Genomic DNA, 13,543 nt, shown 5'->3' with positions numbered 1-13,543 from the left:
AGCGGCCACTTTTGTAGCCCAGAAGCCTAACACCAGATTAACCTGTTGCTAGTGTTGGAATAGCAAAAGGAGCTGTAGTTTTGTGACTTTTCTGACGACAAAAAAGGATGGAACTACAGGAGTGGAGGTGACACTGACCAAGCCAACGGACAACCATTAGACCTGTCTGTTCTTAAGCAAAAATCAGTAAAACCGACTCATCGTACTTGTGAGACAGCCACCGGGACCTTGGGTTACCTGGGACGCAGCAGTCTATTTACACAGGGAGCAATAAAAGCCAGTTCTGTTCAGTTTGGGTTGAGAAGTTGGACACACCTAACAAAAAAAAAAGGTGAAAACAGGTGAGCAAGTTTTATTTCATCTCAGGGAGAGATTTTACGTAAGCTGGGGCCATAACTGCAGTTTTAAAAAGCCTGATTTCCGTGTTCTTGTCTCTGAGCATCCCACATCCATCCCTGCGCGCGCCGCCCCCCGCCGAGGCCAGCTCCCGCCCGGGCTGAACCCCCTCGGCCGGCGCCTGGCGAAGGCGAGTGACGTTGACGTTGGTTGATCCAACGCCACAAGCCGGCCGGACTTGGAGCGTTTGTCACTGCAATAACGAGCGAGGTCCCGTTGGGCGACTTGGCTGGCGGGGTGGGGGCAGGGGACAGGGACCGAAGCCGTCGCATCTCACCACTGAGGACGCGGCCGCCCGCCTCCAGCGCGAGGGCCGGGGCGGGTTTGGCGTGCCGCCCCTCACCCTCGAGCGGGCAGGAGCCGCCCCGAGGGTCGATTTTTACGCGATAATCCCGTTTTATGCAACATAGCGCAATTAACTCTTAGTGTAGTGCTCCTACCTCAGTCCGTAGTGAATGGCGTTTCTATGCAGTGCGTGGTAGTCCCGAACCTGCCGTTTTTCGCCCCGGGTTAAGGATGCGGTGTTCCCTCCTCCTCCTCCTCACCACTGCTGATGTACTGCGTGATGTCGTGACAGCACAGCCCCGTCGCCAGCGAGGCGCCCGGACACCAGACATCTTCCTTCCGAACGAAGCGCAGCCTCCGAGTGCTGACCCCGAACCCTCCCCCGTCGGCTTTCTCTAGACTAGCGGTAAATGCCAGCCCTAGTTTACCTCTGCAGTTTCCACCCAGCGTTTTACTGCAAAACCACGAGAACTGGTGATTTTCCATTGTACGTTTTTCCTGTACGGTCCATCTTGCGTCTTGTGTTTCACTACCTGTTAGTTTTACCCGTCTTTATATTAAAATGTTGTTTCCATAGGTTCTTACATCAGAAAACAACAATAGCGTACTGCATCTTTAAGCAGTAGACAGTAAAATACCTGAAAATGTGAATTTCTTAGTTTTCATAAGAAAAAAAAAAATCTAGACATTAACCTTTCATGTGCCAAATACTGTAAGTTACATTTTTCCTTCAAAATGTACCTTTTTCTACATATTCAGTATCTTAGTTAGCATAAAATCATTGGTGCCATGAAAAGTATTTTTAAATTGAAATAAATACTTAAATATCATGAAAAGCAGAGTTGGCATGAGCTCTGTTCAGCACGGACGGCGTCGGTGCCGATTTGTCACTTGAGTGAAACCGCGTGGACTTGGCGAGGACCCTCGTGCAGCCGCGGGCGCGAGTGGCCGAGGCCGGAGTACCCCGGGGAGCCTCGGGGGGACGTCTCGGGGGGCCGCCTGCGGCAGCAGGGCCACAACCCCTGGGCAGCGCCCGCGGCCCGCTCTGCCGGCGCCGCCACAGCTCCAAGTTCAACTCACAGCCACGGAGCTGCCCTCGAAGCTGTGCCCAGCGCGTCAGCCCACACAGAGGCTCTTCTGCCTCAGCAGGGCTTTAGCGAGACACCAGACATTTACTGAAGGGACAAATTTTGCTGAAGACTCAGACCCCCGCACCCGCTGGCCGCAGGATCTTACCGGGATCCCCACACCCGCTGGCAGGGAGCGAGTGCTCCAGGTTCTCCGGTGCCGATCATCCGGTGCCTCAGGCCGCAGCGAGCACCCTGCCGCTCCAGCCCTTCTTCTGGTTTTGAAACACACCTTCGGTATTGGGGGAAAATACCCGTTTTGGTACAAAGGGACTGCCAGAGCAGGATTAACGTCTTCTTTTAACTGAAGGGGAGAAGGCCAAAGGTAGTTTAGAAGATTTATTTTTAAGCCTTTAAAATACACTTTTGTCCTGAGAAAGCAGTCAGCTTAGGAACAGCTTAATACAGATGAAACAGATTTAATGCAAAAAGTAAAAAAAAAAAAAATAAATTAAAAAAAAAAAATTTCTGAGCCCCATGTTTTTACTCTTTGAACACGTGAAGGCGGCCGCTGGAGTTGCCGCCCACTAGGATGTTCCGAGTGGGATGAAGCACATTAATGGAACACACGGACCCAAGGCAGTCGAGGTTAGAAAAGGAGTGCAGCAATTTTCCAGTGTCTTGGAAGACTTCGATCTGTCGCGGCCGTGCCATGCTGCCCACCACGAAGCAGTCTTCCCGTTTAGGGTCCCACACTGCTCTGAACCTCGTTAACCAGCGTCCCGTGTTGTTGTTATGTCTTCAGAGAAGAAAACGAGAGAGACAAACATTCTTCTTACTGAATCCAGCATTTTTAGGTATCGTATTTATGTCATATTTGCTTAAACCCATCTTCCTCGCCTTCTAACCCATCAGTGCTCTCACCCACTGTGCCCCATTCGGCAGATCGCTGTCCTGGGGTGGGTGGGATGGGACAGAGAGATGCAGTGCAGCAAGAAGATAAAGCAGAGGGTACTTTGACATCAGCAGTTAGTAGTCAAAGTGGTGACATCTCGTGGTCCCATATTTCAGCAGACATAGGACACGCACGCATCAAGCCTTTCGATAAACCACAAACTAAGAATTCTCAAGCCGGTCACTCGGCTCCTTCACAAGCCACCCCGGCAACGACTCGCCCCTGTGGAGCACCAAGGTGTTCTCAGTGCTGAGGCTCCACTCAAAAACACGCACTCTACCCTAAGAAGTGACCTTTGATATTTAGAAAACGCAGCATCTGAACCAAAGCGCGTTTCAAAGGCCACACAAAGGCCTGTTCCAGGCAGGCGGGAAGACGGGAACGCTCCCTGCGGATTCCTGCGGATGCTCCCGGCTCAGAGCAGGCTGTGCCCCGTCGTGCTTTACCATCAAAAGCCAACACAGGCACCTCTGAGGGCCAGGGCCAGTTCCCAGGCCAGGAGGGTCCTGGGGCTGCCAGCGCCCCCGAGGCTGTTGGGACACAGGCCACCACGTAGCCTCTGCACCCATCGCTGATGCCACCACCGCGCTGTCGCCGGCCCCACCGCGCTGTCGCCGGCCCCACCGCGCAGCCTACCTGATGGTACTGAGAAGTGCTGCTGTCGACGACAGAGAGGTGGTGTCATAGACCCTGTAACAGAGAACAGGGGGGCGTTAACAAAAGGGCAGCCCCTTCCTCCCCGGGCACGGACCAGCACGGGCCACGCCACGCAGCAGCCTGGAAGCACAGACGTCCGGCTCAAAGGAAGCACCAACATTCCACCTGCTGTTAGGAAATCTCCTTGTTTCCTTGGATTTGCTTCCAGCCAGAACGGAAGGCCATCCTTCCCGGAAGCTGTTCGAGGAAGAGCACCAGAGCGGCTCGCCAGGACAACTGCCACTGCGCCAACGGGCTGCCCAGCAGAGAACGCCCGGGAAGGGACAACACCAGCGCCAGGGACATCCCACCACCAGCAGCTTCCAGGGCCGGGGCTGCCTCAGGCAGGCGTGAGCTGACTGACAGACAAACCACCACAGATCTCCCCTTGCTCGGGGCTCTCCTTCACCCCGAAGAACTGCCAGGATCCCACCCCCCAGGGCAGAAAGTCCAACGAGCCGCCCGGTTACAAGCTGCGTTCTTTCTCCTCCCGAGGCGGCAGCGAGTACAGGAGCCCGGATCTGCTTCCTCTGTTCTGTCGAGCACAATCCCGGTGTGCCCGTACCCGTTCTGTACTCGGACGCCTGCTCTCTTGGCGCCAAGAGCCCACCACCACGCCCACCACACAGTCTTCAGTCATATATAGTAAATACTATATAGTATAGTATAGAAAGTGTATAGGGAAGTATAGGAAAGAAAGCGTTATGGCCGCTCAGAACTCGCACAGAACTTCCTCTGTATGTGGAAGGGGAAGAAAGGAAATCCAACTTCCAGACAAAACATGTAGCGCTGTAAGGACTGCGCCATGGTCAGATCCTCCCCAGACCCACCCGCTTACCCCGTTTTTAAGAGCACACACAAGCTGCAGAGCTGATTTCAGCCTGGCCTGCACCGCCCCCACTTCGTACCCGCTATTCTCCGACACGTGCAGGACTTCGAAACACGCCCAGGGCCCACATGCAGGTGCAACCAGGTATTTACACGGATAATTACCTAAATTATGGTCACAGAACCAGGGAGCAGAGAAAACCTAGGTCTCTAATACACCGCTGCTCACAGCAGTTTAAATTCCCGAGTGGTAAGCTAGATACCAAAGAGCCGGTATTATCCCCGTTTTGAGTCCTAGCAGCTAAAAATAATTTCAGCCTCTGAGCATTTTGTATTTGGATTCATGAGCCAGGGTTTTGGCTGGGTTTTGTTTGGTTGGTTTCAGGGCTTTTGTTTGGTTTTGTTTGGTTTTTAAACACCAACAGCACCCGTGTATTTCACTGATCACTGTTAAAATATTCTTCAGGAAAATGAGAATTAGGAAAAGAACCCAAAAGATCGTTAAAAACAACATTAAAAATGCCAATGCAAGTAAACCCGAAAGTGATAAACACAGAAAGCTCTCCGTGATGGGTAGGGCCGTTAGGAAATCATCATGAAAACCAAATACCAGCTGGCCCTGTCCAGGAAGATTACTCCTTCCCACACGGTCTTACCTCAGCTTGTCGTCCGCACACACGGTCACCACTCTGCTCCCAGTCCCAGGCGAGAAATACGCGGAAGCCACGCTTTTCGTGTGTCCCCTGAGGGAGCTCACAGGCTTGTTCCCCTTGGACTTCAGGTACCGAACATCGTAAACACAGACATCCCTGCAACACAGGGCACGCACAGCGCTTCACAAGGTGACACTCAAATGCTCTGGTTGACCAGAAAACGCACGAGAGCCACCGCAGGGCTTAGGAGCCGCGGTGAGAACTTCAGCCGGGCACAGGCCCTCGAACAGCCGGTGGCTCCACAGGACTCTGAGCGCCCCAAACCCAGCCCAAACCACCAGCTCCTTAAAACCCCTCTACACGGCGACCTGCCAAACGCCAGTGCCTCGTCACAGCATTCTGTACCCAGCAGCAAAAGGTGAAGGGAAGTCGAAGCGTATCACGTCAGCAGTTCCTGCTGAGAACTAAAAACCCGTTTTCTAAAAAGATCAAGCAAGCTTTGACCAGACACCGAGGCTGGCAAATTGTCTGCCTCGCCGAGAGCCGCTCCTGCCCCCCAAACGTGCCGCTTGCCGCTGGCTTCAGGCACCAATGCAGACAGAGCCCTGAAAACCCCAGTAACTGCACTTCGCTTGGAGCTACGTACACGGAGCCAGCAGCCACGAAATACTGTTTGTTCACTGGGTGAACGTGGACCGTCCTCGTTCTCGTGAAGCCGATGTCTGCCAGAAGCTCTGAAGACGTCCCCGGGGTCCGTCTGTCCACCACAGCGACGCTGCCATCCCAGTGTCCTACTACCGCCGTGGAGGCGTTCTCTTCCAGGAAGTCAAAGGAAGAGAAGCTTTCTTCGCTTCTGCATATCTGGGCGTGGAAAGGGTCAGAGGAAACAAAAACTATTCAACGAAATACCCAGAGTTATTCCTAACACCTAGAATGCTCCACAGGCTGGGGATTTCATGCTTTCCCTTTTTAATACACCGAAGGTGCTAATGAATTAGTACCTCATCTGAGAGCTCCAGCCTCAGCCATCCCTGTAAGACTGCATTCCACGGAGGAGGTAATTAAGGAACATCCAAACCAAACTGGCAACAACATTCTCCGAACTCTCTGTCTGACCCCTGACAACACCCTGTCACCTCTCTGCTCCAGCAATCGCATGGCTGCTACCCTCCAGCGAGGACTAGTGACACCGTCCCTTTCTCCGGGGCTGCAGAAACCTTTAATGGGGTGCACCGCTGTGAATTTGGCTTCCCGTAATTTGGGCGATCGGGGTCAGGACGTCAGCCATCTCATCCCACGGCAGTTTCCCCTCAAAGCAGCAGTTAGCCACGAGCACAACAGCGCTGCAGGAGAGCTCCCAGCTCCAGCGCTCTGGCTGTGCAGGCTCCCACCAGCAGCCGCCCTCCCCCGTGGCAGCAGCACTCCCAGCGGCCTCGCGAGGCTGGCTAAGCCGGCACAACGGAGCAGGAGAACGGCCCTGCTCCTCCCCAGCCTCCTAAGACACGTTCTTGCCAGCATCTGTCCCAAAGCACGAGCCCCCCTGCACCGGCCTCTCGACCACCCAGACACCTCCCAAGCAGCCGGCGCACCCGCAACCCCCCAAAACTACGGTGCCTGTCAGGGCTGGGAAAAAAAGCTGCAACTGTCGTAGCTGGTTCTGGTTTCCCAAGTCGGAGAGCTGACCCCCAAAACTACGCAAACGCAGCCAGCACCAGGCAGCTCCTCGGTTAAGCTGCCTGGCTCACCCAGAGACAGTCACAGCATTTTGCTCGCTTGAAGCCTGAGAAAAGCAAAGTCAGCTCAAGCTTTGTGCTGTTTCACAGTGTTTATTCGGGTGGGGGCTTTTTTGGCAAGATGTAGTTCTTGAAGTTGCCCTCGTTTGTCACCGTTAAAAGGTAATGCTCTTGAAAAGAGGCACGCACTGCTTAAGTAGGGAGATGGGAAATTAAGTTCAATAATTGCAACTGTCTCTGCAGGGAGGCAATGGGGAGCACACAAGCTGTTGCTGTTTTACTGAGTAGGAAGCATCTCCACATTTTTATGACCTTAATTAAAGGTTCCTTCACGTGTCCTTGTGCAAATGCAATCTTGAACTTTCTTGTTAACAAAACACCCAACAAGTAACAATTTGGGTACAACGAGAACCTCACAGCAGCACACACCAAGGGATCTCGGAGCAGCCCGCAGCCCAGCCGCGGAAGCACTCACCTCGTCAAAGACAGCTCTCGTAACGTCCCCGCACCGCAGCGAGTCATTGCTCAGAGACAGCAGGTGAGCAGGGTTAGAGGGGGAAAAATGCATGCAGCTGACCAGGTAGCTGTGCGGGAGAAAGGCTCGTGCTCCTTCTTCCGACTTACAGTTCTGAAAACCAATTGAGATTCAGTGGATACAGATGCTAGTCACTGCAGCTATCTTATTTTAACCTTTACTTTCAGCTAGTCATCCATTTTCTTCCGCTCTGCCCCCGAAAATTAGCAGTGCAACCCTTCCTCCCATTAAACCTGCTCTTGCCAAGGACCCGACAGACCTTTCAAGCCATTCTGGCGAGCCTCAATTTCACGGACGCCCTGGTGTTACCCGTAAGAAGGGGGAAAGTCCAAAACACCATCACGAGCCCGACAAAACGATGCCCCAGGCTGTGCCCTCACACAGCTCTGCCAGGTGAGGAGGACCTGACAACTCACCACATTCCAGAGACCGATCTGCCCGGACTTGTCTCCGGCTGCCACAAGGATGGTGCTCTCGGAAGGATGGATAGCCATGGAGCACACGCGGAACTTCACCACCTTCCTGACGTTATCCTCGCTGAGGACCATGCTGTTCAGGCCGTCCTGGTACCTAGACCACATCAGGAAACGTTAGCTATGCACGAGAAGGAAGGAGAACAGGACAGCACCCAGTTTTTAGCTGCTGCCTTCAGATACCTTGTCATGTCAGGCGTGCGCTTTTCAGTGCCGTTAGCTTTCATCTGCAGACAGACAGGGAATATTTATCAGAGCTAGAACCTGAGCTAGATTATGTTACCAAAAAAACAACCAGCTGTAACTAACACTACCTCACTTATCCTCATCCAGGTAGTCAGCAAGTCCTCTGTCGAGGTGCTGTTCCCCACCTGATCTTCGGGGATCATTGGCAAAGGCCCGGCTGGAACCTGAGGCTGCAACGACATCAGCCACGGTCAGAACTCACTAAAATTACAAACAGGGCGAATTGTGACTTTCCACGCACCAGATAGTCTGAGAACACATCTACAACAACACAAGAAATAAACCCTAAAAAAAAAAGTTTGTATCAAAATCTTATTAAAAAGATAAACAGAACCTTACTGAACACGGCAGCAAAGACAAAGAGCTGCCCTGTGTTTTTCCTCTCCTTTCTGATACTCCAGCAAGGCTGATCTTCGAGAACTGTATTACCGAGATTTAGCTTTATTCTACAGCACAGAAGATTTAAATTCCCATCTCCCAGAGCAATAGGATTTTCACTTGTTGCCATATAACTACTTCAAAAAGGTAATAAATATTTCAAAGGAAAATAAAACAGATCAAAAGCTACAGGGAAATAACATTAAACCAGAGTAATAAAGCTCTGAATTTAAAGCTGCTCAAATCTATGGGCTGATGAGAAACACGTCACGTTTTACCTCAGGACCCTTCTGATCACCCCAAACTGCAGGACTGCACCAACCTGAGTCACACAACGCTGACTCACACCCAGAGGACACGGGAAGCCTGCTCAGGATGCTCGAGGGTGAAAGAATTTACCTTTTATTATTGCCGCTGCGTAACGCACCTTCCCACACGTCTGAAGAGATTTCCAGTAAGCTCAGCAATGACAGGTGTTATTAGTCAACTTTGCCAGCACCGGTTTTATAAAGCTGCTGTGTACAGACACACACAGACACACACAGACACACACAGACACACACAGATCTCCTCTAACCCGTCCCCATCTCACATATTCCTCTGCTTCTGGCTGGGCAGGCGTCTCCGGCATCGGCACTCCCGACGGCTCGACTCTCTGTAAGCGCTTCGACCTTCGCCGCACCGTTTCATCTTCCGCCTTCCTCGGCTTAGCTCTAGAACAGTCGGAGCATTGCGAGATTACAGCCACGGTTAAACGACCCAGGTGCCCTGCGTGGAAGCCCGAGGGCACAGAGCAGGCTCAGGCGCACAGCGCTCGCAGCGCGGCGCAGGCTGACGGCCTCACGGGGTCTGGGCGCTCGGGGAGGGGCGGCAACAGCAACGAGCAGCAAACCCAGCCCGTGGCGACGCGAGGGCGTGGACGGCACTGCCGTGCGGCCGGCCAGGCACCCCGCTGGCCCTGCCGTGCCTCCTCCCAGCCCTCCCCATGCGTACTCAGCCTTCCACCCACTGCTCCGGTCATCTTCTCCCACTTCCTTTCACCGTGTAACTTATTCTTTGTTTGGACTTAAGCTCATTTTTTCTGCTTCGCCTGGAACTGTTTCGGCACTGCCCAATGTCTTTTCTCCTACACAAACTGGTTACCCTATGCCTTGCACCTAGTTCTCCCCCTCTCTTTCTTTCCCACACCTTTTGCCATCGTTTGTTTTCATCATTTAACATTTCTTTCTTCAGCCATCACGCAAAAATACCATCAGAAGAAAAGTGTTTGAAGTACCTTAATACAGATGTTACAAAAAGAACAAGTTCTGTGATTTGACAAAAAAAAATATTAATACTGCCAGTTTCTTTCCAAAGGATGGCAGAGGAGAGGCACCCGCTAGACGAGCGGCCTGCTCATGAATGCGGAGAGCTTAAGGTAACCAGGTGTTCAGATTTAGCTTTACAGGGAGACTCCTCGCCAGCTCTCCCTCTTCACAGCACCAGGGGCGTGCAGAGGGAAGCGCTAAACCAGCTGACGAACACACAGTGGAGGAACAGCGACACAAGTCCCACAAACAGCTATCTTACCTTTTGGTGGCGTGAGATTGTCTTTTGGTTGCAATTTGGCGAAGTCTTGCAGCTGACTTAAAGAGGAAAAAAAAACAACGTTAAGAAAAGTACATGACAAGCATAAAAGATTAACCTGTATAAAATACAGCCACCTAAAGGCTGCAATAAACTACATTGCAATTACCCATAACAATAAAAAGGGGGTTTTAGGCATCAAGCTTGGCTGCGTCCGCTTTGGTTCCCCGCACCGGTAGGAAACCCCGATTCCTGTGAGCGGCGCGCGGCAGCAGAGCGCGGCCCTTCTCGCCACAGGACAAAGGGAAGGCTCTCAGGGCCACACGCAGACACGGAAAGGCATTTCGAGCAGAACCAGAGGCCTCCACGCGCAGAGTCTTCCCCGTCACATGTTGAAGCCAGGCCCTTAGTCCAGCTGGACTCCAGAAAAGTTCTGGCATGCCCAGCTCAGACCCCTAAGGCCACTGCTCCAGCACGGCCCCAGCCAAAGCTCCACGGCCCCTGAACACATTGACCTGCTTCTTGGGCTTGGCAGCCCACACTGGCCAGTACTAAGGTGGCCGAGATGGCCAGAGCTCCTTTGGCTAGTCTTCGCCGCTCTGCGGCCAGTGCTGCGATTACAGCCTGAGTGCCTGGTCTTTACTGACCTCTCCGAGGGTAACTGGAAGAGACCGAGGTATTTTTACTCAAGTCTCAGTCCTCGCTGCCTACTAGACAGGCCCAACCATATCTCGCAGCCTGGTACAACAGGCGGGCAAGGATGCGGCCACTCGAGGAGGCAACTCCCTCGCTGCTGCCAGAGAAGGGGTGTAGCACGAATTAAGGAAAATAATAATCTAAGAGAAAGAAGGAACGGGAAAAGGGCAACGATCTGGTCCTACTCATGCGACAGCATCTGAAATTCCACTGCCTTAACCGTGCAGACAACTTCTCCAACACGAGAAGAATCGTAACGCGCTTGTGTCCACCCAGACCAGACCCAGCCTGGAGAGGGACTCCAGCAGCACCGGCCTTGCGGGCTCCTCCCAAGAGCCTCTCGAGTGCGGGGCGGCGGCGAGCTGAACCCTCCCGACAGCCCCAGCCCTGCCTCCTGGTGCCTCGCGGGCCCCGCAGCCTTTCAGTTCGGTAACCTGCGCCCAACGCCGGCGCTCCAGGCCCTCCTCGGGGAAGGCGGCGCACGGGAAGGGGCGGCCGCGGGCGTTGCACGAGCGAGGACACTGCCTGTACCGCCCCGCGCTGCCCACGGCACGCACACGAGCACCTTCACGGGGGCGGATGTCCTGGTTCGAGCCGAGACAGAACTAATTCTGCTCAGTGATTTTCCTTCTTAGTTAAGTCTCTTGGAAAAGTGTTTCCAGGCAGCGTCTGCTTCTAGTAGCGACACCCTCCATGTTTACCACGCTCAAACCAGGCCAGCGTTTTAAAACCAAGGTGCTGCCGGGTCCGCAGCTGTGGCACCGCAGGCACTGGCAGGGCTGGGCGCTGCTGCTGCGGCACACCATCCCCGTGGCGTTTTGGTTCCTTCCCTGTTTCGGGAAAAGCAAACGAGCAGCACAAACCTCCATTTTTTTATCCGGTCAGGGCAGTCCTGATGTCTCAGGACGTTTTTGTGGCTTTCCTCCCACACCCCGCCACTGCCGGGGAAGGGTTTCACAGCGAGAGGGACGACAGCACAACCACTATGCTGGGAGAGCACGTTTTGATGCTACTCAGATTCCATACAAACCTCATGCAGCTTTAAAGCAGCAAAGAATTTAGCATTTTCCGTAATGTTCTTTAGTCTTTTCCTTTCATAAGCCGATAACTGTGAGGATCCATCCTACAAAAAAAAGAAAGGCCAGTTACTCCTCATCGGACAGTTACGGGGCCTGCCCCAGGCTGCTGGGAAGTGAGTCTCTAAATTGATTGTCTAAATTATTTAAAAGTGGTTTGACGCATTTGTAAACAAACAAAAGCCCCATACAGACTGGGGGGATCCCATGCCAATGCCAAAACTTGCCCGTATGGGTACTGGCTTGCATTACAACACTCACTCCTAGCATTAATTCCACAAAAGGACAGTTCATCAAAATCTCGCCAGAACCAAAACGGCACTGAAGTGACTCAATGAACAGAACTTCAGCGATACAGCCAACATTGCACATAGACAGCATACAGCCTCGGATCATTTGTATCTTTTATAGAGGAGAAGGTGTACTTGCCAAGCTGAAATGATGATTTAAATATAAATGAACATTGACAAAACCATCACATCTTACTGCCTGCATCCACCTGTAAAAGGCCTGGAAGATGGTTATTGACAGCACAAGTACACACTGGTGCTTTTGCTACTGCGTTTTACAGACTCTGGCTGATAACAGCAGCATTTGTTTCATCCCTTAGACATTCTGAAAGGGTAAAGTGAAGTTTTACACTGCCAGTCAGAGAGGTTAAAAAGAAAAAATATACATAAAGAGGAAAAATACTTTCAAACTTTACTTTTATAAACCTAATAAACGTGTATCTTCGGAATGGCTGAGCAACCGCCTTCCCTTTGCTGCAGCCAAGGAGCAAACCCCCCCCGAGTGCTCTGGGAAGCGGCCCAGGGCTGGGCGGTGCCGGCGGGCACGGGAGGGGGCTCCCGGGGGGCACGGGAGGGGGCTCCCGGGGGGCACGGGAGGGGGGTCCCGGGGGGCACTCACCAGCGAGGCGTCTCCCCCGTCGCTCCCGTCGCTGTCCCCGTCCCAAACGCCGTCCAGGCCGTTGCCCACCGGGCTGCCGGGGGACGCGGCGGGGGCCGGTTTCCGCGGGCTGGGGAGGGCCGGGGGCGGCTCCGGGCAGAGCCTCTTGCCGGCCGGCGCCCTGCCCTCCGCCCCGCCGCCGCCGTAGGCGCCCAGCAGCCGCTTCTGGGGCAGCCGCCGGCCCGCGACGGCGAGCGGCGTGAGCAGCACCCGCAGCTGCCGGGCCGCCACGGCTCGCCGCTCGCCCCGCACCGGGCTGAGCCGCACCTCGGCCGGCCCCGTCGGGGTGGACTCCTGCTGAGGAGGAACCGGCGGCTCGGCGGCGATCCGCAGACCGGGCCGCCCCCGCGGTGCCCGCACCTGACACCCGCCTTCCCGCCACGCTCCTCACCGGCCCCGGCCCCTCCGGGTCCCTCGCCTCACAGCCCCCGTCCCTCTCCTCCCGGCTCCGGGCGCCCCCGGCCCCTCTCCTCCCGGCTCCGGGCGCCCCCCGGCCCCTCTCCTCCCGGCTCCGGGCCCTTCCACCCACCGTCCCCTCTTCTCCCCACCGCGCCGGTTCCCCCCAGCCTCGGCCCCGGGCAGGCCGCTCTCACGGCGGGCCCCACTCCCCACCCGCCCCCGGACCTGCATCCTCTGCCGGGTGTGCGGCGAGGGCTCCTCGGCCTCTATCGCAGCGGCCTGCGAGAGCGCCATGGCGGGCCCAGTGGCGGGCCGGGCGCGGGGGCGGAGCGGCCGCTTCCCGCTCCGGCGAGGGGCGGCCCGGGCGGGCTCCCGCCCACGGCGCCTTCCCGGGGGTGCAGCCCTGCCCTGGCAGCCGGCCCCGCTTCCCGCCGCCCCAGCGCTGCCCTGTTCGGCGGGGCCCGCGCTGGCCCCCGCCCTGGCTCGCAGGTGTGGAAGGGGTCGCAACCGCGGCGGAAGGAGCGGGGGGCGGCAGAGGGGTGATGGAATGGTGCCCTGCGGGGACGGGCTGCAGCTTGGCACGGTCAGGAGAGGGAAAGGGGGACGTTCTTAA

At 54.9% G+C, this 13,543-nt stretch overlaps 1 protein-coding gene across 1 annotated transcript; it reads right to left on the bottom strand.

The window, feature by feature from the left end:
• Positions 1-2,291: 2,291 nt before the first annotated feature.
• WDR76 (WD repeat domain 76) lies at positions 2,292-13,224 on the bottom strand. Its single transcript, XM_086471353.1, has 13 exons — positions 13,156-13,224; positions 12,493-12,825; positions 11,538-11,630; positions 9,815-9,870; positions 8,838-8,958; positions 7,936-8,037; positions 7,805-7,848; positions 7,565-7,718; positions 7,089-7,241; positions 5,527-5,741; positions 4,884-5,036; positions 3,340-3,393; positions 2,292-2,547 (listed from the first exon to the last, which is right to left on the bottom strand). The coding sequence occupies exons 1-13, from the start codon at positions 13,222-13,224 to the stop codon at positions 2,292-2,294; spliced, it is 1,803 nt and encodes a 600-aa protein (XP_086327479.1).
• Positions 13,225-13,543: the final 319 nt, after the last annotated feature.

Source organism: Leptosomus discolor, chromosome 11, assembly GCF_034619465.1.
Source record: "Leptosomus discolor isolate bLepDis1 chromosome 11, bLepDis1.hap2, whole genome shotgun sequence".
NCBI classification, from domain to species: domain Eukaryota; kingdom Metazoa; phylum Chordata; class Aves; order Leptosomiformes; family Leptosomidae; genus Leptosomus; species Leptosomus discolor.
The sequence above is the reverse complement of the archived record's forward strand: the minus strand, read 5'-3'. Positions and strand labels throughout refer to the sequence as shown.